General features: G+C 41.6%; 1 protein-coding gene across 4 annotated transcripts in view; it reads right to left on the bottom strand.

Moving 5' to 3' along the window:
* dennd5b (DENN domain containing 5B) overlaps positions 1-24,408 on the bottom strand; it is a 130,363-nt gene extending 105,955 nt beyond the window's left edge. For 2 of the 4 annotated variants that reach the window (XM_062981105.1, XM_062981107.1), the window contains exon 1: positions 24,062-24,408. In XM_062981105.1, coding sequence (XP_062837175.1) covers positions 24,062-24,200 — 139 coding nt within the window. In that variant the 5' untranslated portion in view covers positions 24,201-24,408. The remainder of the gene's footprint in view (positions 1-24,061) is intronic. The other 2 variants (XM_062981108.1, XM_062981109.1) reach the window with 2 other exon arrangements.
* Between the last annotated feature and the right edge of the window lie 2,494 nt (positions 24,409-26,902).

Raw genomic sequence — 26,902 nt, 5'->3', positions numbered from 1 at the left:
GCTAGTAGCAAAAAGAAAATAGTTCAACAGGATATCTTTCATTCAAAAAGCAGAATTGGAGGTTTTTATAGGATAAATTATTCCCTTAATGTTACAACATTTCAAGAGTTTATATTCTAGCAACATTAGATTTTGAGGATAGCATCCATCAAAGGAAAAAAAAACTGCTTACTTGAATTACTATATCTTTCCAGTTTCACTTTAAGGCCCAATATAGATACAACATTTCTCAGTGTTCAAAATATGGCTCATAGTGAATACCAGTCCATGAAATATTGCTTACTGGTCTATGGCAAGTCTACAAAAAAGAAGAAAACTGTTGTAGTTGATGGGTACAAATACGGTGCCAGCCCCCATTCCCACATATCCCACTGTTTAAGAAATACTAATCTAGATTAAGTCGCTGTCTGAAAAATCATAGCCAAACAAGAAAATCATAAAACAGGATTACATTTCCATTAAGCACTATACAATTTACTAAACATACTTGCAAGAGGAAAAACATGGACACAATGGGATTTACTTTTGATTAAAAATATGCCAGATTGCATGGAAAACATTTTTGCCCATACCTCTGCACAGATTAAGAAAACAGGCCAGTCAAATGAACACGTCCCTTAATCAAATGTATAGGATTAAAATAAAATAAAATGTTAATACTGTATTTGAAACACATGGAAAAAAATTGACTGCCACTTCCAGTGAACTGCTTCAGTACTGTGGCAACATCTTTGAGGCTATGAAGCACTATGATGAATATTCATAACGCAGTGACAAAAGACCCGGCAACCTCCAAAGAGACATTACCTCCAGGAAGAAAAAGAAGAAAGAACAAGATGTTTTTCCTTTCCTGCTCTGCTTCAAAAGCTTGTTACCAGTTCCCTGTTGCCTTATGTCTGATGGAGGCCCAATCCACCCAGAATGCACAAAATGTGTCAAAGACGTTTGTTCCTCCAGGAGGGCATCAGAGTGGAATAAATCAGGGCACTAAACTTTCTACGGTCGTGGTGAGGGCAGCCTCTCTCAAAAAGCACTGCACCTGCTGATAGAGACAAAACAAGGAGGCACAAGAGACATTTCTTCTGGAAGGTCATACTAAGAAAGAAATCCTAATCATTTAGGGGACAAAGGAGAAGCACACAATTCTTAACTGATCTTTTAATCATAATAATAAATAAATAATAAAACTTTATTTATATACCGCCCTATCTCCCAGATGGGACTCAGGGCGGTTTACAGTCATAAAAGCAACACAAACATTACATAACAACATAATACACATTATTAAACAAAGTAAAATAATACAATTATAACAATAAATCACACTTACATGACCAGATCAAGGAGACGGGAACCATAAAACCAATATATTAAAATGTATCATTTTAGGCTAGGGAAATCTTGTGCAATATATTCATCTGATCTGTTTACGTTTTGCCGTGTCTTCTAACCTCCGCAGGGGTGGTGGACCCACTAAGATGGTCCGCCCCAGGAGGCTGATGGATCCGGATGGACTCCTGAGGTCTCTTGGGGATCTTCCTGTTCTGGAGACTGGCGATCCTGTCGATGTCCTGGCTGATCGCTACAATAGTGAGCTGGCAAGGGCACTTGACACGATCGCTCCCGAACGTCCCCTCTCGCTGCGTAGAGTCACGTCGACTCCTTGGTTCACTGAGGAGCTGGCTGTGATGAAGCGTGCGAGGAGGAGACTAGAGTGCATCTGGAGGAAATCTCGCGATGTATCTGACCAAGCACGGGCGAAAGCCGCTATTAAGGCTTACTCCGTGGCTCTGCGAGCAGCCAGGAAAGCTTTCACGACTGCCCACATAGCATCTGTGGCCAACAGGCCATTGGAGTTGTTCCGAGTTGTTGGGGAGCTCCTGCGGCCTCCCGAGACCCAGGGGCTTCCCGATGACTTGGCAACTAGGTGCAGCGATTTCGCAGGCAAAGTTGCTCAGATATGCCGTGAGTTGGACTCCAGCTTAATTGTAGTTCCAGCGGAGGTAACTGAGGTACCTGTCTGTCTGATTTTGTGGGATTCTTTCCGGCTTGTTCTTCCTGATGACGTGGAGGGGATCCTTGGGTCTGTGAGGGCGACCACTTGCGCTCTGGATCCTTGTCCTTCCTGGCTGGTTAAGCTGGCCAAAGATGGGTTGTTGGATTGGTTTGTGGCTATAATAAATGCCTCCTTGGGCCAGGGGACAGTTCCATCCTGCTTCAAGCAGGCGGTAGTAAAACCGCTACTAAAAAAGACCTCCCTGGACCCATCTGTATGTAACAACTACAGACCAATTTCCAACCTCCCGTTTTTGGGCAAGGTTCTGGAGCGGGTGGTTGCCACGCAGCTCCAGGAGTTCCTCGATGACACTGATTTTCTGGACCGCTCGCAGTCTGGCTTCAGGCCTGGGCACAGCACCGAGATGGCTTTGGTCGCCTTGGTGGATGACCTCCGCAGGGAGCTGGACAGGGGGAGTGTGACCCTGCTGGTTCTCTTGGACATCTCAGTGGCTTTCGATACCATCGACCATGGTATCCTTCTGGGGAGGCTCTCCGGGATGGGGCTCGGTGGCACGGTTTTGCTGTGGCTCCGGTCCTTCCTGGAGGGCCGCTCCCAGAAGGTGAAGCTGGGGGATACCTGCTCGGACCCCTGGCCATTGACCTGTGGGGTCCCGCAAGGGTCTATCTTATCCCCCATGCTATTTAACATCTACATGAAACCGCTGGGAGAGATCATCCGGAGTTTTGGAGGGCGCTGCCATCTCTATGCAGATGACACGCAAATCCACTACTCGTTTCTATCTGACTCCAAGGAAGCCCCTCGGATGCTGAACCAGTGCCTGGCCGCTGTGGCAGCCTGGATGAGGAGGAACAAGCTGAGGATCAATCCTGACAAGACAGAGGCCCTCCTGGTCAGTTGCTCGTCGGATCGGGGTATTGGGTGGCAACCTGTGCTGGACGGGGTTGCACTCCCCCTGAAATCTCAGGTCCGCAGTTTGGGGGTCCTCTTGGACTCAGCGTTGACGCTTGAGGCGCAGGTGTCGGCGGTGGCCAGGAGGGCCTTTGCACAACTCAAACTTGTGCGTCAACTGCGACCATACCTCGTGAAGTCTGACACATTGCATGCCTTAGTTACCTCTAGACTGGACTATTGTAATGCGCTCTACGTGGGGCTTCCCTTGAAGACGGCCCAGAAACTTCAATTGGTCCAGATTAATAACGGGGGCGAGTTACAGGGAGAGATCTACTCCCTTGTTCAAGGAGCTCCACTGGCTGCCGTTTATTTTCCGGTCCCAATTCAAGGTGTATACCATCACATATAAAGCCCTAAACGGTTTAGGACCCACCTACCTTCGTGACCGTATCTCCTATCATAAGCCTACCCAATCCCTTCGATCATCAGGTGAAGCTCTCCTGTCGCCACTGCCGATATCCCATCTTTTTATATATCTAGCTAAGATGCTATGTGATTTTGTGCTCAAACAGAAACATTACTATTTGTGCATATATATTTGCAATACTCCTTGCCCCAATGCCGTGAAATAATCACTCTTCATTAGTCCAAAAATTGTTTAAATTTGGAGCCTTTCCAGAAAAGAGCACAATCTGTCATGTTCCATTGCTTTCCTAACTAAGTAGGATCTATTTGCTTTATTATTAGTTAATGATTGATATTAAATAAATAGTAATATTGCTACAGCTTCAGCTTAAATACACAACACAAATGTCTGTTTGCAAGCACTATATGTTATTACGTGCTCATAAAGCTTTTCTGTAAATTCATTACCCTTGAATCACACTCTTACATTAATCAACAAAGCTAAAGTGGATGAATAATAATTTTGGATGGGCCACATGATCAGGTTGTATAAACCTACTATACACGCTAGCACTGATTTACGACTGCCTAGCTCATTTAATTATAAGTCTAAAGGTCTTGTTATAATACAGAAATATGGCATGTTGAGTCCTCCTTTACTACCATAGCAGCATTTTAGTGAATCCTGGAGTTTGTAATATGGCAATGCACTAGTGATATCTGGCAAAGAACTGTAAACACCATTCCCAAAACTCTAAATCCAAAGTCCATAGTATAGAATGGTATAGTATAGTATATGGCAGTAATAGTGAAGTCATAATGCTATAATTGTGTAGTGTGACAGGGTCCCTGGTGAGGGCAGAGGTTATGTGACAGCACCTCATGAAATGGCATCCCACTTCATTTCAACCTCGTCACCACAGCACAATATTTTCGATACACAGCTTTCTTGGTATAAGATCAATGTTCCCCAAGACTAGGGTTATAATAGGATTAATGTTTAATTGAAGCTGTAGTAAATGTAAAGGTTTTCCCCTGACATTAAGTCTAGTCGTGTCCTACTCTGGGGGTTGGTGCTCATCTCCATTTCTAAGATGAAAAGCCAGCATTGTCCATAGACATCTCCAAGGTCATGTGGCTGGCATGATCTTCCCGCCAGAGGGGTACCTATTGCTCTACTCACATTTGCATGTTTTTGAACTGCTAGGTTGGCAGAAGTTGGAGCTAACAGCGGGAGCTTAGCCCGCTCCCTGGATTCGGACCGCCGATCTTTCGATCCACAAGTTCAGCAGCTCAGTGGTTTAACCCGCTGCGCCACCGAGGACTCCACAAAAGTATAAATATATTATTTTACCTACAGTTATCTGACATCTCCTATTAAGTCTCAACCCCATTTCCTTGTAGGGTGATGGCAAGAGAAAATATATATTTGGACAATTACTGTAATAGATCTAAATTCATCTGCCAGCCCTAGAGTACACACTCTGAATCAATAGAGCTTACATAAACGACTAACAACTGTCTTAAGGCCATCATATTTAAAATTAAAAGCCATGTTGGTTTGTTTGTTGTTTATTCATTTAGTTGTTTCCGACTCTTTGTGACCTCATGGACCAGTCCACGCCAGAGCTTCCTGTTGGCCATCGCCATCCCCAGTTCCTTCAAGGTCAAGCCAGTCACTTCAAGGATACCATCCATCCATCTTGCCCTTGGTCGGCCTTTCTTCCTTTTTCCTTCCATTTTCCACATGATCATGATCTTTTCCAAACTTTCCTGTCTTCTCATGATGTGGCCAAAATACTTCATCTTTGCCTCTAATCTCCTTCCCTCCAGTGAGCAACCAGGCATTATTTCCTGGAGTATGGACAGGTTGGATCTTCTTGCGGTCCAAGGCACTCTAAGGATTTTCCTCCAGCACCAGAGTTCAAAAGCATCTATCTTCCTTCGCTCAGCCTTCCTTATGGTCCAGCTCTCGCATCCATAGGTTATTACGGGGAATACCATGTTGGTTACCAGAAGTGAATTAGTTCTTGATGTTTTGCTGCCATACTACCATGAAAAAGTGCTATGTCTGCAAAATACGTGCTTGAAAGGATATTATGGCTTTAATGTAAAAAAGTGAAAAGTCCATTTCAAAACAGAAAGGCTACTTGGCAGAAATAAACAAACAACATGGCAGTATACCATTATCCCAAAACCATTTCTCAATGCAATTAAAGTCTGAGATTTCCCTGTTTGGAAGAAATATTGTATATCTACAAAAGTTGGCAAAAAGTGAAAAAGAATCTATATGAAAACAGAAGTAGCATTGAAATATATTTTGAGTACCATCTATTGGAAATATATCATTCATCATCATCATCATCATTTAATTACTTATTAATCGCCCTCCATCCACGATGCTCTAGGCGATTTACAAGATAAAAAAGGATAAAAATACATACATACAAATATTGATTAAAAATATTAAAATAGATTAAAAGCTCTAGTAAAGAGCCATGTCTTGAGTGCTAGGGTAAAAGGCCCCAACTCACACATGGCTCTCATATAGGGCGGCAAGACATTCCATAAGGCAGGGGCAGAAACAGAAAAAGCTCTGCGCCTGGTCCTCTCCAAGTGCACTTCTCTAGGGCCCGGTACATAGAGTAAGTCTCGTTGGGATGGTCGTTGCGACCTCCGATGATGGGAGAAGGAGAGACGGTCCCTAAGATACGATGGGCCCTGGCCGTAAAGAGTTTTAAAAGTCAGGACTAGCATCTTATATAGACCACGGTAATCAGTTGGAAGCCAATGCAGATGCTGCAGCACTGGTGTTATGTGGCATTTCAAGGGTGTTCTTGTGAGTAGCCTGGCTGCCGCATTCTGAACAATACGGAGCTTTCGGGTCGTGGACATCGGAAGCCCAACATACAGGGTGTTGCAATAGTCCAGCCTAGATGTGACCGTGGCATGAATGACTGTTGCCAGCGCCTCATCAGATAGATAGGGTGCCAGTTGCCTCGCTTGTCGTAGGTGGAAAAAGGTCTGTTTGCTGGCAGCAGCGACCTGAGCTTCCATTGTCAGCTGCGAATCTAAAACGACACCCAGGCTCTTAACGGTGGGCGAAGGAGATAGGGCAGCACCATCGAAGGTGGGTAGCAAGTGGGTCAGACCAGTTGAACGGCCATGCCAGAGAATCTCAGTCTTTGCCGGGTTCACCTTCAATCTACTAGCACGTAGCCAGTTCGACAGAGCCTCCAGACATAAGGTGAAATTTTCTGGTATTGACGTTGCTCCAGGCTCCAAGCACAGAAGGAGTTGGGTGTCGTCCGCATATTGATAACAGTCTAGGCCGAAACTCCGAACCAAGCTAGCAAGGGGTCTAACGTAGATGTTGAAGAGAAGAGGGGAGAGAATGGCACCTTGGGGTACCCCACATAGGAGGGGAGATCTGTCAGAGACTTGATCCATATACTCCATGCATTGGCTCTGGTTTCGCAGAAATGAGTTGAACCAATTGAGGGCCTGACCGCGAACTCCGGACATGGCGAGACGGTGAATCATTAGATCATAGTCAACGGTGTGAAACGCTGCGGTAAGGTCGAGAAGTACCAGTAGCGCTGATCCGCCGCTATCAGACTGGCGACGAAGTTCATCTGTAATGGCAACCAGGACTGTCTCCGTCCCATGGCCAGGGCGGAAGCCTGACTGGAAAGGGTCCAGGCCGGCTGTATCATCCAGAAATTGTTGCAATTGTCCCAGCACAGCCCGCTCTATCATCTTACCCAAGAATGGGTATATGTCACATAGGCTCCATCAATAGAAAAGGGAACTGGCATCTACTATTATTGCAATACCTTTGTGGAAATATCAAATGCATACATTAGACAAATCTTTGAATCAAAACAAAAACGAGCATTTATGCATCTATGAGAAATAATCTAAAAAACCCATAAGCTGCCAAGTGCATCATTTAAATCGATTTCAAGTTATGTTGTTAAATATTTATCTTCATAAGTCCCAGAAGGGAAATGTTCAATTCATTTTAATACAGCATTTACGCTGACATCAATATAACCTTCTCATGTTAGTTTCTAAAACTGTAATCTAGATATTCTTGTTTCTTTTCAACAGACACATGGACAGAGCCAGGAACAATTATTGACTACTCGTAGAAGATATAAATGGAATTAATATTTTATAAGGCATCATACCTCGCAATATCAATGGCCAGAGAAAGAGAGGACTGATCTTTGCCGGATGTGTGTTGTATGGCACCTAATTGTGACTTTATATGCGCTGCTGAGTCCCCTTCAGGGTTGAGACGGGCAGGATATAAATATGATAAGTAAATAAATAAATAAGACATCTGGCTGGCCCAGAATGCTAGATCAAATGAAACCCTTTGGAACATGTCGGCCAAGAATCTTTGGAGTTCCAGATTCAATAATATACTTTGGATGGTGATTTTGAAATCAGTTTAAAGTCACCCCCTCATGAACTAATTGCTATAAGCAAATAAGTTAAATGTTCATATATGCTTCAATGACAGAAATTATTTTAAGTACCTTATACACCAGGCATGGACAAACTTCAGCTCTCCAGGTATATTGGATTTCAACTCCCACAATTCCTAACAGCCGTGAAGGGCCAACATTTGCCTGTGCCTGTTATATACTCTTTAGTAAGTCTAGACATTTTTGTCAAAATCAACCCCAAAAATTTGAGTTGACTTATCCATGGATCAATGTGAGTACTGTACCTTAACTCTTATCAAAAAGAGAACCATCCCTTACTCAAACTAGAGTGGCAAAAGGCAAGAGCTTAGTCTGTCCCAGGAGAACTTAAAAGAAACACCGACCCCTCTACCCTCTCTGCTGTGGTGCTACTTTTGGTCTTTTTGAATGTCGGGATGTGGAAATTGTAGTGTTCACCAAGAGTGCTTCCCTTCTCTGCCGAATGACTTTCAACTTATCTGCAGGTCCTATCAAAATTCATATTTTTGGCAGAAAAGACTGCCCTCGATTTACACATGGGCTCGGCTTATACATAAATGTATATGGTAGTCACAAAAACTATAGAACCTTGAAACTCAGTTCATGTTGTGAAAAGACACCTATTTGACAATGGGATAGAGTGGGTGATAGCTTCCTAGCAAACCCCTTATGTATGTGTGTGCCCTTCAAGTCACCTCTTGAAGGGTACACACATACATAGGAAGTCATCCTCTACGTGGCTATCAGCCTCCTCCCAGTAGACTCAAAACAAGGAAAAGCTTCATGAGAACGTTCCTCCAGCATCAGCAAGGGTATCCCTCTGGGCAGCTAAACCAGGAAATCCCAAATGGATGCCCCCTCACGAGGGTCTTTCTCCAGGGCAAACCAAGAATGAGCAACTTGGAAGTCCCTGAACAGACTCAGAAGTGAGGTGGGCAGATCAAAAGACAACCTGGCAAAATGGCACTAACTAGAAGAATTCTTCACCTTGTGCAACTGTGTAGCAGAACAAACAACTCTGCATATGTATGCTTGCCCACAATGCCTTGCCTCATGCAGAGGAAGAATTGTTTAAAGTTACAGTCGCTGTTGCCCATTTTTGGTCAAAAATTATTTAGCCACTTATGTTCCCTCTATTTTATCAGTTTTATACTTATTTATGCAATGCTTTTGATCCAAAATAAATAATCTCTTGATTCATAAGAATCCCATAGATTTTTTTCCCCCAAATGATGTCTTTAGGTTTTGGTAATTTGCCAGTTCCTTCCCCTGAAATATATCCTGAAGTAGCTGGCTTTTGTTGCTAGTCTCCCATTCCAGTATAACCAGGGCTAGCCCTGTTTAGCTTATAGCAGGGGTCCCCAAACTAAGGCCCGGGGGCCGGATGCGGCCCTCCAAGGTCATTTACCTGGCCCCCGCTCTTAGTTTTAGTCTTTGCCTCGCCCAAAGTCTGATATGACTTGAAAGCACACAATACCAACAATCCTACTTAACTTGACTATCTCATTGGCCAGAAGCAGGCCCAGACTTCCCATTGAAATCCTGATAGGTTTATGTTGGTTAAAATTTTTATTTTTAAATATTGTATTGTTCTTTCATTTACTAATACTGTGCTATGGTAACAATTGAATATATTGTGTATAGATATAATATTGATACTAATATTATAATGTAATACAATATAATACTAATAATTATACAATATAATATTAAGTATATATTATATATTAAATGGAATATTACTAATAATATTACGGTATAGTGGTATAGGACAACATAGTAATATATAATGCTAATATTGTGCTATGCCAATAATATAATATATTATACGTACATACAACTTGTAAGCCGCTCTGAGTCCCCTTCGGGGTGAGAGAGGGTAGGGTATAAATGTAGTAAATAAATAAATAGTTGTTGTTGGGTTGTTGTTGGTTTTTTTGCACTACAAATAAGACATGTGCACTGTGCATAGGAATTTGTTCGTTTGTTGTTGTTTTTTTCAAATGATAATTCGGCCCCTCAACAGCCTGAGGGACCATGAACCGGCCCTCCACTTTAAAAGTTTGAGGACCCCTGGCTTATAGGATCAGACAGCATCTGGTGCCTTAGGGCAGTGTTTCCTAAACTGTGCTCCTCCAGGTGTTTTGGACTTCAACTCTTGGAAATACCAGCCAGTTTAACAGCTGTTAGCAACTGTGGGAGCTGAAGTCCAAAACATCTAGAGGAGCAGAGTTTGCGAAACTCTGTCTTTGGGTATTCTGGCCCACTGTTAAGGAATTACAAAAGCCAGAAGATTTTTCAGATGACATGGTTGTTTATTGTTCTTCTTTCTTTACAGTGAAACATGTGAACAATCAAAGTTGTAAGATTCATAAATAGTTCCCAGTCTATTATATTTCTACCTCCTCTGAAAAAAATACTTTCTAGGAGCTCAGTTATTAGATTATTTTATTCTTCTCTTAAATTTGAAGTGCGGGGGGGGGGGGGAGATATTTCACTGCAGGAATACATTGAAGCATATGCAATACATTTTAAATCTCCCTTTACAGATCTAACATCACTCTCTTGTGTTATGAACATGAAATGTATTATGTATGACTTGCCTGCTTCATAAAATAATTAGATTTGCATATGCTATGTACGATGTATATTAAAATACAGTTTTCCAAGCAATTATGAGAAATTTAGTAAGTGACAATGAAAATAATGTTTTCATTGTTGTGTAAGCAATGCTAGAGGGAGGCGGAATTTTACTGGGCATGAGCTTTCAGGGACCACAATGCAAACTGATATGCAATTTTTAGCAGCTGAACACTTAGTCTTTCTCCCTCTGGCTCTATTGGTTCTTATCCCCCATCCATAAGAATTCATCTGAAGCAGGGCTTGGGGCAATGTGGACCACAGTGCAATGGAGCCCAAAATCAATTTCTCTTTCCCCTCTTCTCTCTTTCTTTCTCTTTTACTTCCCACAAGCCCCAGACATGGCCCATTCTTTTCTTTTGAGGAGGGGGGGGCATTATTCCAAAATGTCATCTGAAGCAGTGGTTCTATCCAACTACTACCATTTGAAGTTGTGGCTCTATTCAACATCCTAAACCTCAGAAACTAGCCAAAAATCAGCCAGAAAACTTGCAACTGAAAAATGGAAGTAGGTTGTGCTAATTTTCAGCAAAAATCACAGACATGCTACCTGCTATGAATGCAAAACGTACACTTAACGCTATCTCTTGTAACCTGGAAAAGCTTTCACCACAATATATGCTTATATATTTAGAATCACAATACAGGCAGTCCCCAAATAATGAACAAGATAAGGTCTGTAGATTTGTTCTTAAGTTGAATTTGTTTGTAAGTCTGAACAGGTAAATTTTAAAGTGTAATTATAATACAGTAGAGTCTCACTTATCCAAGCTGAACGGGCTGGCAGAAGCTGGGATAAGCGAGTATCTTGGATAATAAGGAGGGATTAAGGAAAAGCCTATTAAACATCAAAATAAGTTATGATTTTACAAATTAAGTGCCAAAACATCATGTTATACAACAAATTTGACAGAAAAAGTAGTTCAATACACAGTAATGGTATGTTGTAATTACTGTATTTACGAATTTAGCACAAAAAATATCATGATATATTGAAAACATTGACTACAAAAATGGCTTGGATAATCCAGAAGCTTGGATAAGCGAGGCTTGGATAAGTGAGACTCTACTGTATATTAAGTGTAATATCACGTTCAGCTTTGGATAGCATAGGGAAGGGTTAACACCCTTGTGGTGTTTGTTTTACTGTCTGTGCCCCTGTTCCACCTCACTTTCCATCCTTGTGATAATTGGATTTTGAAAAAGTTGTCTTGTTGTGTAAAGAAGGGTTGGTGATAAAGCTTCAGTTGAGACCCTTTTCACCATGATAACTCTTTCAGGAGTAAATTTCCCTCCCTAGGAATAGATTTCTCTCACTTCCTGTTGTCTAACCCCCGTTCTTAACTGTGAGTCATTTACAAATCGGACGTTTGTAACTCAGGGACTGCATGAACATGCTTATATAGACTAGAATCATTATGCTACCATACAAGTACTATTTGTTAATCAACACTATGACAATGATCAATATTTGTGCTATCAGTTCTTCCACATCTGCCACCTATCCAATCATGTGCATAAAACATTTGCCACCAGATTGCTGTTTTTTACTGAAACTAGCACAGATACCGCCCTGAAAGTCTACTGTCAGTTAAATGAGAAGTCACAAAAAGTGAAAGATGAAAACAAACTGCCATCAACATTCTAGTAAAACAAAGGATGTGATTGTGTATTCTGAGCTCAATCTTTTATGCTATGTCAAGTAGCTACTGAAAGCACTCATTTTCAGAAAAAGAGCTGAAGAAAGGAGGGGAAAGCCTAAGATATCACTGAATACTGATTTTGATAGATAATATAACCTCTAATCAGCCTCATTTTCTGCACTATTAGCAGCTGATCTTTCTTCTGATCTCTCAGTGAAATTATGTTCAATAATGTCTAAAAACTGAAAGACTTGCCTGGTTGAAACTGAAAATTACTAACATTGTAATGTTCAATTTGGTGTATTTCCAAACACAAACCAATTTCTTTTACACACTACAGAAGATGTAGAAATCAGTAGATGATGAAAGGCAACATGGGTCAGAGGCTGTATCACAAAATGGCCTTGTCACGGGGAAGAAGATGGCTAGCAAAATCTACATGCATATTCCTGGACCTGAGTATATTCTTTGTTTTACGATATTTCAATTGTTATTTTCCAACATTGGATCCTAAGCACTTAGAAATCATTTTAAGGGAGTAAAGTGCAAACTATAGTTAGGGGTAGGGTTCATGAGATTGCAACACCCAGCAGTTCTAGCCAACAGACTACTGAAAAGGAATGCTGGGCATTGCATTTCAACAACATCTGGAGGACTGCATGATTTCCAGCCCTACTATAGTCTGATATATTGTGGAAGGCTCTGGTTGAGAAAACACAGATTTAGAGGCATCACCAGATGTTATATGACCTCTGTATATTTACCAGTAACTCATCAAGCCTATACTCTCCATCTTGGGACTGAACTTGATCACAGACTTCAATGATTTAAAATATCCAATCAAATTTTTGGACCTCAAGCCTTCTCTCCCCCATAAGCACTCTTCTTTCTAACCTTGTCTGTTGAAGCGTTCTGGAGACTCTGTACACTTATGCGGTCCAAATAAGTTAATACTCATCTCCCCGAATTTTGTTTTCACCTAGAATTCTGTCTCCCTGAATTTACTGTGGCTTACATGTCACTATGCATGTGCAGGATTGCACCATAAGACATGTATCATAACTGACAACTTTTGCTTCAGGCTATGATGAAGTTGACCTGGAAAGGTCCTTCCTCTTCTTGATAATACAGCTCTGAAATCAACTCTTCACTGAAAAATTATTAAATTGCCTTAGAAATTAATCTCCCTACCACAAAAAATACTGAATCCTTTAGGTTCTTATGTCTGCATGTGTCGGAGGATATTAACAGAAACCAGAGATAATAAGTGAAAGAAAAGGACAGTCCACTGAAGAACCACACAAAACCGTCATCTATGACTAAAAGTCAGATCTTGGTAGCTGAACATCTACCCATGATGTTTTTAAAATATGGTTAACATTCCACCTGCACTCACCGCCATTTTGTAACTTGGTCGGACTGTATTCATTACCATGTTACAAATGATGTCTTCTTCTTCCTCACGTGAGCCTTGTAGAGTAGAAAGTTCTCGGTTTTGTATTTTCCCACCTTCCAGCTCAATTCCAACCAAGCCTTCCCTAGATTTTTTTAAAGTGTGATTCAGCAAAAGTGGCATTTGAATGATGCCAAAAGACCAATTTCCATCAAGGCCCAACAACCACAAAAGTTGTGAGCACATAAGTCATGAAGAACCTAAAGAGGAAGGGTTTTTCTTGCCTAACTACATACAGAACAACATTTCCCACTTTTCAAAGCCTTTGGAGGTTTCTACATTCCAAAAGACTGTCTTTATAAATGTCATTTTCCCTTTTCTTCCAACAATATTTCTTTACAATGTGAACATTGAGATATTCAATAGGCAGAGAAGGTTTTCCTTCTCAGAACAAGTATCTTACCTTGATAACAAATTAACTTTAACCCCCTTCAAAGAAGGAACATTTATGCTTCTTACCCTTTATGCCTATTTTTTATGTAGCTGGCATATTAACAAGGGGATAACTTTCAGATTCATTTTTCAAATATGTCATTACATAATAGGTTTCAGGCATTATTAATTGAGGAATTAGTCTGAAGGACAACAGAAGTGATGTTTCTTAAGGTGTCCAGGAAAAAAAAAGAAACCTCTTTGAAACGAATCACTCTGTATTTGGTATGCAGAGTGAACACTGCTGTCAACAACACAGCTGAACTATGAAAAATCTTGATGAAATCCGCTCTTCTTTTTCCCTAGTTGCCTGCTTCCAATGTCAAGGAGAACTTGAACTTGGAACAGTGTGAGCAATGTCACTGTGCCCAAGTAAACAAGGTTTCAATCATCAAAAGTCAAACACTTCCCAGATATTTTTGAATTGGTAAATCATCCATTTCAGATTACCGTATAAGAAATACCCCAGTATCCATTTGAGGTCACTTTGCATAGTTTAATACACCCAGCACTCTTATAAACCATATAGCAATGCAAACAGAAGGTTATCAAAAGTCTGCTTGAAAATGAGATGTTCTTTCTATTTATATTTACGGATCAAAAGGTTAAAGGGAACTCCAGCGTGGACCATTTTAACAGATTAAAACCAGAGATGGCTCTACCATTAGACATAATGACTTGTCCACCTCAATTAAACATTTTTGGTTGTGAAAATGCAGCAAACTGTTATTTACCTAATTTGTTATTATTATAATTTCACTAGGAGAAGTTTTTGATGAATCTTTTCTGCCTCAGGTGCCAAAATAATTTAAAATAAATGAATCATATGGATGGGAGATACCACAAGGGCCATCCAGTCAACCCACCCCTTTTTTCATGTCAGGAGCAACTTGAGAAAGTGCAAGTTGCTTCTGGTTTGAAAAAATTGGCCATCTGCAAGTACGCTGCCCAGGAGACGCCTGGGTGTTTTACTATCCTGTGGGAGGCTTCTCTCTCATGTGCCCACATGGGAAACTGGAGCTGACAGATGAGAGCTCACCCCGCTCCCCAGATTCGAACTGCCGACAAAACCCTCTGTCATTCAGGGATACATACGTAATATAAAATTAAGAGTTGGAAGAGACCACAAGGGCCATGTATTTCAACCAATCTAACTACTCAGTACTATGTTATTCGAATTGCTACTTTCTGCTGTGCCTCAGGTTGCTCTTATTAATGCTATCCTATGCTATTATTTTATATTTAGGGGCCACCAAATTCACCAAAGCTGAGTTCCCAAATCATTCCCAAAACTGTGTTAGGTAATATAATCTAACATAGCGTTCCCCAACCCCAACCCCAACCCCAACCCCCCCCCCCCCCCAACACAAACACACACAACCCAGTATCATGTATATCAGTAGGTTGGTGGTTCTCAATCTGGAGTCCCAAAATATGTTTGGCCTTCAACTTCCAGAAATCCTAACAGCTGGTAAACTGGCTGGGATTTCTGGGAGTTGTAGACAAAAAAAAATCTGGGGACACCAGAGTGAGAACCACTGCAATAGGTGTATTATTCTGAGTGTGAAAAATCTAAGGATGAAGAAACTCTGTTTTAAAAAGTTCTACAGTGTCTTGGATTTAAGTAAAGCAGTAGTTCTCTCCTACCATCCAAAAATAATTGTCTTGTCAGTTAGTCAGAGTCTGAAACATTATTATTAAAGCCTGAAATAACATCACTGTCAGCATCTTCTTCAGGAACACAACAGTGTTTGCTCGTGCTTGAGGGGCTCAAGTGGATTAGCTTCAATTTCCCCTAAAAATAGAGATGTTATAGATTTAGGAAAAATTTCCCCAAATGCTCCCAAAAAATCACCTTCACAGAGCCAGTATTTTAAATGTGATGAGCAAACACTATGTATTACACCTTTTATAAAAAAAAAAAAAGTAGTGACACTATGGATAACTTTGGAAAAACATTCTGTTTTTCCTTAAATTAACAAATTATGGACCACAGGATTGTGTTATTTCCAAAGATATGGCACAATAGCAACTGCCTTCTGTTCATATTCTGATGGTCCATAAATACTGTATGAGCTAAGTGGGTATGTAGTGACAGCAAAACATCATGGGAAAACATCTATTTTCCCTCTTTCCTTGACCTACCTTTGAGTCAAGAGAAACCAAGAACCTAATGGTACCAATGTGTGACTATTGATAGCATCTAGTATGCCAGCTTTATTGTTTGTTCTCCTATTGCTTCCTTGTTCTAGACGATCAACACTAGAAAACTTCTAGGGAGGGATTTCACTATGCAACAACCATCCTGGAATACAAAAGGACTTTTACAGGGGATTAAATTAATTTTCACATCATTCTAAACTACACAAAATGACCCACATTGCAAAAAGATACACAGCACTCCCAAATTTAAAATGTTATGTTGACAACATTGGCATCACAACAATTTAACTTAAAGAAACTTAGATTTGCCACTAAAAGTCTAACTAGAACAAATTTAGTTTTAATGTGTTAATTCCAAGCCCTCTTTAGTCTTACCATACTGCATTACTTTATGCAAATTGCCTTGGGGATCTTGTATATCTTTCTGGATGGTGGGACAGGACAGAAATTAAATAAATAATATAGGCATTAAGAAACCTGACACTGTAACTAAGAGGATGAGATCTTTTAATTCTCATTGCTTTTCATTTTCTTCCCTTTGTTAATCCTCCACGGTACTACAACCCAGAGTCGACCTAATGCATCCAATGAAGCGTACTGTGGGCTACAAGAAATTATGTCATAGTACATCACTTTTAAGACTGGCCCAGAGAACATACTGCATGACTTCAGTGCAGTTCTACTGTTGAAGCTAAGTAGTTCTGACCTAAAATGTGGCTTGGGATGGGAGACACTAACCAATGCTTGGATCACAACTTACAGTGAAAACCTTAAAAGAATGTAGGACACAAGGGTAATCACAGGCCAAATACAATTTCTGCCACACTTTTGTCTTTCTACTATATGGTAAGTAGCATATTTGTGTTATTATGAGATATCTCAGAGATAGAACCCAAGTCTAAACATGAAGTTCATTTACTCACTTATCTTATACACTCTGGACTCCATAGGGAAGGAGTTCCAAAGTCTGGGAGCAGGAACTGAGAAAAGTTCTCTTACATGTTCCTATTGAAAAAATCTGGGGAAGTAGTGAGTAAGAAGAGCCTCTTTCAATTATCTTAGAGGTTTGACTGGTTCATAAAGGGAAATATGGTCCTTCAAATGGCCTAGACTCAACCTATATAGGTCAACAGGTTGAGCTCCGGAAAGAAAACCATTTTAGCACTTTGTAAAATGCCATGGAAATTAATACCAAGAAAATAAAATTGTAGTTTTAGAAAGACAAAGATTAAGGTGAAGCAATAAAAGACAATAATCATTACTAATAATTTCATCTTATTTCCCCATTTCAATAATATACTGGAGGCAGAATAGCTTTTAAACAAACATCTCCTTAAATCTGGGCCCCAACAATTAAATTTGACCTACCAATTAATCAACTGAAGCTTTATTATTCATTCATTCAAAAACTGGGATCCTGCCAAGAAACTAGAAATGGTTCTCACAGAGGCTATCAATACATTAAAAGCATTTAAAGCCAAGCATATTTTTAAGAACAGGAAGAAAACAAACAGCAAACCAGTCCATGGCATCCCTGAATTGCTTCATTGATTAATCAGCTAATTAAGTGGATTAAACCTCACTGCTGAAGATTCAGTACTAAACAACTGAAGACTTTGGTGCAAGGCGCATGACCTTTTATATTACCAAATGTGCTCCAAAAAATGAAAACACACATAGAGGTCAGTATTGGCTCTTTGCTCAAGCTTTAGGTCAGTATTAACTCTTTGGACTAATAGCACCTCAACAAGTTATCTGTGTTCATACAAAATCTCTTATCTTTCTCCCACCAGAAATCCTTTACTGTATGTAAGCAGGATGGTAAACTTAATCAAACAGTCAAAATTACTGTGAAACAACGCATCCAAATCAAATGACAGTCCTAGATAGTTATACTCAAAGCAAACTGATTCTTGAACATTTTTGAGCTTCAAAAGCAAGTAGTTAAGTGTTGGGGGATTTTTTATTTTACTTTAGGAGGTATGTTATTAAGTTTTAGGATCTGATGTAGAAGATCACCCCTGCATATAAACAAAAATGTTTTGCTGGATTGTAGTAACAGATTTGATGCACTAAAGTGGTAGAGCCAAAAAAAAAGCACAGAATCCAACAAACCTCTTACTACCAATTATCCAAAGGAAAGTTAACATATAATTTCGGATCATGGTTAAGATATCCATTGTGTACATTTGCATTCTGCCCAAACGACAGCCTTGACAGCTTTGAGAACAGCAGTCAACACCTTGAAGGTTTAACAGGCTGTGAAAACGTTTATATCAACTGTGTGAACGGCCACTATTTTCAGATAGAGGAACTGGAAATCACTCCAGTTTAAAAACTCTCAAAGGTCATACTATGCAAATCAAGGCTGATACACCTTCAAGGCCCATCATGGTTGTATTTCTTTAAAAGAAACACTTCTATATAAAGCTGTAAACATAACTCATGTTGAGAACTGAAACTAAGACTGATATAGAAATTAAAGTAATGGAGGACAGAGAAAGGGAGCTATAAATACAACATCCCTTGTTGCGTAAAGTATGCATTTTATCTTAGTATTTTTGCATAATAAGCATTAATTTTATTTTCCCAATTTAAAAGTCTATATTCTGCAACAAAAATCAAAAGCAGACCTGTTAGCCTGTAACAAAAAAAATCCAGAATTATCTCAGTAACCAGGAACAACCAGAATATGACAGAATAATGACAAGGATGGCAAAGATAAAGTAGGCCTCTGTATCCAGTAAGGTTTGGTATCCCCTGGATACCAACATTTGTGGATGCTGAAGTCCCATTATTACAGAATGGCATAGTAAAACTGCATCCTTTATATAAAATGGCAAACAAATCAATGCCAGAAAAAGCCTCAGTGAAATGGTGAGCATGTCATTGCCTTTACATCAGTGTTATATGCAGCAAAATCAAGTTTCCTTTTTTAAAATCCCCCCCCCCCCCAATTATTTTCAAGCCATGGTTGATAGCATCTGTGAATGTAGAACCCATAGATGCAGATGCCAACTGTCAAGTCTTATGACACTACAAATTGGGTCACAAAAGTCTATGTCATATAAATGAATTAGCTTTCAAAGTGAAACAGAAGACTGTCATTTTTTAAAAGTTGCACACAAACTTCCAAGGCTGCCTGAATGCTGCATCTGCAACAAGTAAAATATACAAAGGAGTCCCAATTATATTAACACATACACACTGAGAGATTACTAGCATTAAAAGTATTGAATTACATATCCCCAAACAGCACTGAAACTACGAAATGTTACTAATGGATTTGTGCTAGCTGAGAGATTCTGGTAACCCAAAAAGGGTATTCGTAGCTCTGTCCAGCTCTATAAATGCTTAAATGGAGATTTAGCATTCCTACATTGCATCAGAATACATTATAGGGTGAGCATATTCATCCATATGCAAACACAGACAGGTTTCGGGATGCTAAGGCAGCATATGGTACATCAAAGACAGATTGAACGTACAGATCCTCTTTATTAGATCAAAATAGAACTGTTTAGGCAGGGCCTATGTAAGACGAGGGCCTGTGCAAATAATTTGCTTAGGGTTCGATGCAGATGGCACACAAAACGATACCAAAAAAATTCTCTGCTGTTCAACACCAAGACTTCTTACTTTAAAAAGAAACACACAATTCACCACTTACATTCGTTTCAAGAAAAACCATGCAAAGGATTTAATTAAAATTGATCTCTGTTTTAACAAATGCTATATATAGCTCTTATGCTAGAAATTAAAATAGTTCGCTCTCATGAAACATGGCATACACCTACTCAAAAAAATCTATTCAGCTACTTTATTCCATGAAAAATTATAAATAAACCCAGTTATATAACAAAAGCTTCTGGAAACTACATGCTTACTGAACAGTAATTCAAACTAGAATATATAATAAACAGGCATGGGCCAACTTGGGCCCTCTAGATGTTTTGGACTTCAACTCCCACCATTCCTAACAACCTCAGGCCCTTTCCTTTTCCCCCTGAGCCGCTTAAGCGGCTCAGGGGGAAAAGGAAAGGGCCTGAGGTTGTTAGGAATGGTGGGAGTTGAAGTCCAAAACATCTAGAGGGCCCAAGTTGGCCCATGCCCGATCTACAATGTTATAGATAACTGTTGACTACCTTTATTTTACACAGAACAGGCCAAAGAGATGCTGAGACAATGCACACTTTTCTGCCCCCTCCCCATTACTTAGGCAAACTGCAAAATTAGGAGTTTTTTTCCCCCTTTAAAAGAGGCACCATTTTATCTATACTGAAAGCTGTAAACAACACATAACCAAATAATGCCCATTTTATTAGTGTTTTGGAATAGTTCTTGCAGGTCAATCTCCATTATGATAGATTTTCCTTTTCTTGCACAACTGGTTAGCTAGTTATGCAGCCGAGGTTTTTGGCATTCATCCCACTTTTTATCTGTCTGCAAATCCTGCTGAAACTACTAAAAATTATATGACCAGTGTTCTCTGCTGCATGTACAAATGCTTTTAGGATTAGCGCTGATGGATAAACACAATTTCAATCAGTTCATGAGCAAACTACTAAGGCCAAAAGGACACTGCATCCAGACAGCTTGGGGTCTGGGGTAAGGGCATGGAGAAAATTAATAACATTTGTCTATCATTGATGAGCAATTGAACAGAATAAGGATCTAAGGCTTTGCGAAATTGGCAGCTAATGCACAATAATGATCTGGACTCAAGGCTATTGATTTCTCTGGAAAGTCTCTTCCTCTTAAAAGTAGGGTTTTCCTTAAGTGACGCCTCCATAGCTTATTTCCTTTCTAGAATATCTGAGATTCATAGGTCTGTGTGAAGTGTTGTGCCTCTGAACTTTTTCAGGTGCCCACCACAGCAATTAACTCAGTATGACTAATAGGGCGAGGATGCATTGCAGCTGGAGGTTCATCCTGTGTTACAAATGCATCTACAGTTTGCAAGGCACGTTATCTCTGTTACATAAAGGCTTCCTTTTCCTGTTTGTTTGTTTGTTTAGATAAAATCTTATTCTAAAGCTTTTAGACACCATAGGAAAAAAATGAAATGTTACGCAATCCCTGCCTAAAGGGGTACAGTTTCATCAAAGCCTAGATTCGTTCTACATGACTCCGAAAGGCAGACAATCAAACCCAGACACATGCTGAAATATTACCCTATATGCTCGTGTATAGATCTACAAATTTTAGTCAAAAAAAATAAACCCAAGAAACATGTGTTGGCTTTTTTCATGGGTCAATCTGAGTACTGCACCCTAACTCTTAGCATTAAAAAAGGAATAATCCCCTTCCCTAAATAAGGCAATAGTGAAGGCCCCAACTACACCGACATTTGTTGCATATCAAACTGCATTATGTGGTCATTGTAGACTCTTATAATGCATACTGAACTGGGTTGCTGTGAGTTTTCCGGGCTTTATGGCCATGTTCCAGAAGCATTATCTCCTGATGTTTCGCCCACACCTATGGCAGGCCTCCTCAGAGGTTGTGAGGTTTGTTGGAAACTAAGCACACAGAAAATGCTGGACCACTCTAACAACCACCATGTCAGACTACACAGAGAAGCCACTGAAATCCACAAGCTTGTGGACAATTTCAAGAGAAAGGAGGAAACCATGAAAATGAACAAAATCAGGCTAGCAGTATTATAAAAATAAAATCAGGACAGTAAATAAAGAACAACACTCAAAAACAGGGGAATTCTATACATGAAAAAAAAACAGGGCCAGCTAACACCTCCCCACAAAATTTCAAAATCAGGACAGTAAATAAAGAACAACACTCTGAAAATGGGAATTCCAGACAGAAAACAATCAGGGCCAGCTAACACCTCCTAACAATGAATCCCCCCTGGCAGGAATCAGCCAGGCTTTGAAGCTGCAAGGCTTTTCAATGCTAATCAAGGTGATTAACTGCAACATTCACACTTGCGTCCAACAGACAAGAGTTCTTCCTCCCACCCCGGACATTCCAAAGATATATAAAGCCCACTTGACTAGAAATCTCACAACCTCTGAGGATGCCTGCTATAGATGTGGGCGAAACGCCAGGAGAGAATACTTCTGGAACATGGCCATTCAGCCTGGAAAACCCACAACAACCCAGTGATTCCGGCCATGAAAGCCTTATTGAACACATATTGAACTGGATTATAGTGGGCCTATACTGCCGTATAATCCAGTTCAATCTGCATTATAATAGCAGTGTATATGGGGCATGAAGTCTATTCTGAGAAAACCTAAAAGAACCAAACTCCTTTATCTGCAGTGATACCACTTCTGGCCTTTTTGGGTGGCTGGAAGGGGAAACTGGGGGGGGGGGGGGGGGGGGCTGAAAGATTATAGTAAGAGTCTCACTTATCCAACACTCGCTTATCCAACGTTCTGGATTATCCAACGCATTTTTGTTGTCAATGTTTTCAATACATCGTGATATTTTGGTGCTAAATTCGTAAATACAGTAACTACTGCATAGCATTACTGTGTACTGAACTACTTTTTCTGTCAAATTTGTTGTATAACATGATGTTTAGATGCTTAATTTGTAAAATCATAACCTAGTTTGATGTTTAACAGGCTTTTCCTTAATCCCTCCTTATTATCCAACATATTCGCTTATCCAACATTCTGCCGGCCCGTTTATGTTGGATAAGTGAGACTCTACTGTACTTCCAAATTATCCATGGATCAGATCAATGCCCATAATTTTGTCCCCCAAACCTGCCCTCGACTTATTGTACAAGAGGCCGCCATACAAATGTGTATTTATGGTAAGTCTCTGCTCAATTTATCCATTAATCATATCAAAAAACATAATTTTGGCCTCCAAACCTACCCTCCACTTATTATAGAAGAGGCCAACATATACATGTGTACAGTAGAGTCTCACTTATCCAACATAAACGGGCCGGCAGAATGTTGGATAAGCGAATATGTTGGATAATAAGGAGGGATTAAGGCAAAGCCTATTAAACATCAAATTAGGTTATGATTTTACAAATTAAGCACCCAAACATTATGTTATACAACAAATTTGACAGAAAACGTAGTTCAATATGCAGTAATGCTATGTAATAATTACTGTATTTATGAATTTAGCACCAAAATATCACGATGTATTGAAAACATTGACTACAAAAATGCGTTGAATAATCCAGAATGTTGGATAAGAAAGTGTTGGATAAGTGAGACTCTACTGTATTTATGGTAAATCTCTGCTCAATTTATCCATGGATCATATCAAAACCCCATAATTTTGGCCCCCAACCGTGCCCTCGACTTGTTATGCAAGAGGTTGACGTATACATGTGTATTTATGGTAAGCCTCTGTTTGTGACCACCTTTTAGTCCTGACACAGCAGTTGAGCAACCATCCCTTCTCTCTTCAAAGGCAATGATTGCAGCCGAAGTGGTGGCAAAGGTAGCTTTTGTGCCTGCTCTTTGGACCCAGTGTAGTGCTTATGGGGAAGGAAGGGAGGCGGATAGAGCAAGTGGACAGAAGAGCCCAGACCCTTGAGGTGACAGCAGAAAAGCGGGGATTGAGGTGTCTCTGCCCGGAGGAGGAAGAGGAGGACTGCACTGAAACGTGGTGCCTCTTGGCAGTGACATAATAACCAAACCCAGGCACTGCAGTTGGGAGGCATCACGATTTGGGAGGAAAAGGAGGGAGGGAGGGAAGATGGGCAGGAATTAGGGCTGGAGAGCCATTTGGGAAGCAGCCAAAAAGGAAGGCAAAACAAAACAGATAAGGAGAGGGATGTGCGAAGGATAATAGTTCTACTAATTGTGTCGGAGGGAGAGAGACATCAACGCAGAGCGGGGCGAAGGAGAAAGGGAAACCGGAGAGGGAGGCAAAGACTGGGCAGGAGGAACAAAAAGCGGCCCCTTCTTTGTCTCCCTCCCTCCCTCTCTCCCTTCCTTACCAGCCAACTCGTCCGGCTCCAGCCCGCTGTCGGCGTCAATCCCGCAGAGCACGAAGTAGTGGGCGAAGCGGCAAGAGGCCGAGCCCGAGCCGGAGCCAGGCCCCGGGGGAGGAGGCGGCGCCGCCGCGGGGCTACTCATCCTTCTTCGCTCCGGGCGCTTCTTCCCCTCGGGCTCAGGTAACGGAGGGGCTGCTAACCCCCGGCCCGCCTCCGCGCTCCTGCCATAGCCGCCGCCTCCTCCTGCCGGGCTTCCCTTCTTTCCCTTCCCTTCCCCGCAGGGCGCCCCTTAGAGCCGGGCTGCGTCTCCGCCGGTCAGCCGAGGAGGAGGAGGCCCCGCCAAGCGCGTTCCCGCACGCCCGCCCCGACTCCGCCCCCTGCCGGGAGGAGCCAATCAGCACTGCGCCGCCCTTTCGCCCTGCCTCCCGGGCGGGATATTTAAATCAGTGCCAGGCAGACCGCGGCCAGAGTTACAGCGTTGTTGTTTATTCGTTCAGTTGCTTCCTCGGTGGCGTAGTGGATTAAAGCCTTGTGACTTGAAGGTTAGGTTGCTAATCTGCCAGGTTCGAATCCCACCCGGGGAGAGCGTGGATGAGCTCCCTCTATCAGCTCTAGCTCCATGTGTGGAGATGAGAGAAGCCACCCACAAGGATGGTAAAACATCAAAACATCTGGGCATCCCCTAGGCAACGTCCTTGCAGACGGCCAATTCTCTCACTCCAGAAGCGACTCAAGTTGCTCCTGACACGAAAAAAAAGTTGCTTCCGACTCTTCGTGACCACGGGAGCTCCCTGTCAGCTGTCGCCACCCCCAGCTCCTTCAAGGTCAAGCCAGTCCCTTCAAGGATACCATCCATCCATCTTGCCTTTTGGTCGGCCCCTCTTCCTTTTTCTTTCCATTTTTCACTGGCTACCGATAAGTTTCCAGGCCCAATTAAAGGTGCAGGTTATTACCTTTAAAGCCTTAAATCGGGTCCCCAAACTAAGGCCCGGGGGCCAGATGATCACTTTCCTTACCTATGGTCCTATGAGACCGTCTAGATGGCCTTTGAGGGTCCCTTTCCTTACCTATGGTTTTATGAGATTGTCTAGATGGCCTTTGGGGGGCCCTTTCCTTAGCTATGGTCTTATGAGATCATCTCAATCAGGGGTCCCCAAACTAAGGCCCTCCAAGGTCATTTACCTGACCTCAGTCCTAAACCTTAGAGTTAGGGTTGACCTAAGTCTGAAATGACTTGAAGGCACACAACAACAACAATCCTAATTTTGGACTATTTCATCATAATCCGGCCCCCCAACAGTCTGAGGGACTGTGAATCGGCCCTCCGCTTAAAAAGTTTGCGGACCCCTGCTTTAAATGGTTCAGGACCTGCTTATCTTTGCGATCACCTCCTGCCCTATGAACCCACATGTGTCTAAGATTTTCCGGGGAGGCCCTCCTCTCGCTCCCACCTCCCTCCCAAGTGCAGTTGGTGGGGACAAGGGAGAGGGCTTTCTCAGTGATGGCCCCCCGGCTCTGAAACTCTGTCCCCAGGGAGATTAGGCTGGCACCTTCATTGTCCACCTTCCGCCGGGAACTGAAGATGTGGATGTTCTGGTGCGCTTTTGAATGAATAGGCCCACTAGACATGAAACTGTTTACAAACTTGTACTGCACTTTATCATTGTCCCTCACTCTATATGTTTGATATTTTAATTCGACCGTTCCCCATTCTCCGGCTCATCCTGATTCCATTCATGGACCTTACTCAATTTTTTTGCACCAGCCACTCTGTATATGTAGAAACTCATGTTCAGGTTTCTAAAGTAATTGTTGTGTTATGTTGTTTATATTTATATTGCTACATTGTTTTAAATTATTGATTGTATGTAAACTTACGTTGTTGCTGGGCTCGTTCCCGTGTAAGCCGCCCTGAGTCCCTTCGGGGAGATGGAGGCGGGGTACAAGAATAAAGTTATTATTATTATCATTGTCTTATCCAAGCTTTCCTGTCTTCTCATTATGTGGCCAAAGTACTTCATTTTTGCCTCTAATATCCTTCCCTCCAGTGAGCACCAGGGCATTATTTCCTGGAGTCTGGACTGGTTGGATCTTCTTGCAGTCCAGGGGACTCTCAGGATTTTCCTCCAACACCACAGGTCAAAAGCATCTATCTTCCTTCACTCAGCCTTCCTTCTGGTCCAGCTCACACATTCATAGGTTACTACGGGCAGGCCTGGTCCAACCGCCAGGCGAGGGAAACATTTGCCTGTGGCGCCGCCACCCCCTTCTCCTCCTTTCCAGGCCTTCCCACGGTGGGAAGGCCTGGCCCTGCCTCCCGTGCCATGTGGTCCCACCTCCCGCACCACCGGGGGGGGGGGGCAAAAAGTACCTTTGCCTACTAAGGAAAATTACCTCAGGACAGCTCTGACTACGGGGAATACCATTGCTTTAACTATGCGGACCTTCGCTGCCAGTGTGATGTCTCTGCTCTTCACTATTTTATTGAGAGTTTTATTCTGAGAGTGCCTTGGACCGCAAGAAGATCCAGCCAGTCTATACCCCAGGAAATAATGCCCGACTGCTCACTGGGGAGAAGGATATCAGAGGCAAAGATAAAATACTTTTGGTCACATAATGAGAGGACAGGAAAGCTTGGAGAAGATAATGATGCTGAAGAAAAAGGAAGAGGGCCTGACCAAGGGCAAGATGGATGGATGTTATTTTTGATGTGACTGGCTTGACCTTGAAGGAGCTGGGGGTGGGAACTGCCGACAGGGAGCTCTGACATGGGCATGATGTCACAAAGAGTCGAAAGCGACTGAATGAATAAACAACAACAAATGAACATCAGGAAGAACTTCC

Source organism: Anolis carolinensis, chromosome 5 (genome assembly GCF_035594765.1).
Source record: "Anolis carolinensis isolate JA03-04 chromosome 5, rAnoCar3.1.pri, whole genome shotgun sequence".
Lineage (NCBI taxonomy): Eukaryota > Metazoa > Chordata > Lepidosauria > Squamata > Dactyloidae > Anolis > Anolis carolinensis.
Note: the sequence above shows the minus strand (reverse complement) of the source record. Positions and strands in the feature narration are given on the sequence as shown.